Source organism: Myotis brandtii, unplaced genomic scaffold (genome assembly GCF_000412655.1).
Source record: "Myotis brandtii unplaced genomic scaffold, ASM41265v1 scaffold1166, whole genome shotgun sequence".
NCBI lineage: Eukaryota > Metazoa > Chordata > Mammalia > Chiroptera > Vespertilionidae > Myotis > Myotis brandtii.
Window position 1 is genome coordinate 120487 of NW_005354034.1, and position 368 is coordinate 120854.

Sequence of the window (368 nt, forward strand, 5' to 3'; positions counted from 1 at the left end):
TGCCCTTGGGCGCCCGGCTGTGTTCGGGACGGTGAGCTCCAGCCCAGGGCCGGGATTTTGGGTGCCATGGGGGGGTGCTCCGCCCTGGGCAGCCGTGGGCAGAGCCCTCCCGAGGCCGTACCTGTGCGGGAAAGGGGGGCCGGCTCCCGGTCCAGGCCACCTGGCTCTGGCTGAGCTGCCGGGAGATCTGGGACATGTTCTGGCCGGTCGAGGACGAGGACTGGATGTCATTCACCCCGGGCACGTGAACCACGGAGGAGCTGCAAGGAGAGAGCACGGGTGTGTCCTCAGATGCTGGGCCTGGCACAAGCCCTGCCCTGCCCGGACCACCTCACACTCTGTCCTGCTGGGACCCCCTCCCGCCCTGC

The 368-nt window shown here is 69.8% G+C and overlaps 1 protein-coding gene across 1 annotated transcript in view; it reads right to left on the reverse strand.

Moving 5' to 3' along the window:
• The window catches only part of ARNT2 (aryl-hydrocarbon receptor nuclear translocator 2), a 47853-nt gene that overhangs the window by 688 nt on the left and 46797 nt on the right, over positions 1-368 (reverse strand). The window contains exons 12-13 of the mRNA XM_014529188.1: positions 331-346; positions 117-260 (exon numbers count right to left, since the gene is read on the reverse strand). Of these exons, the coding sequence (XP_014384674.1) occupies positions 117-260; positions 331-346 (160 nt within the window). The remainder of the gene's footprint in view (positions 1-116; positions 261-330; positions 347-368) is intronic.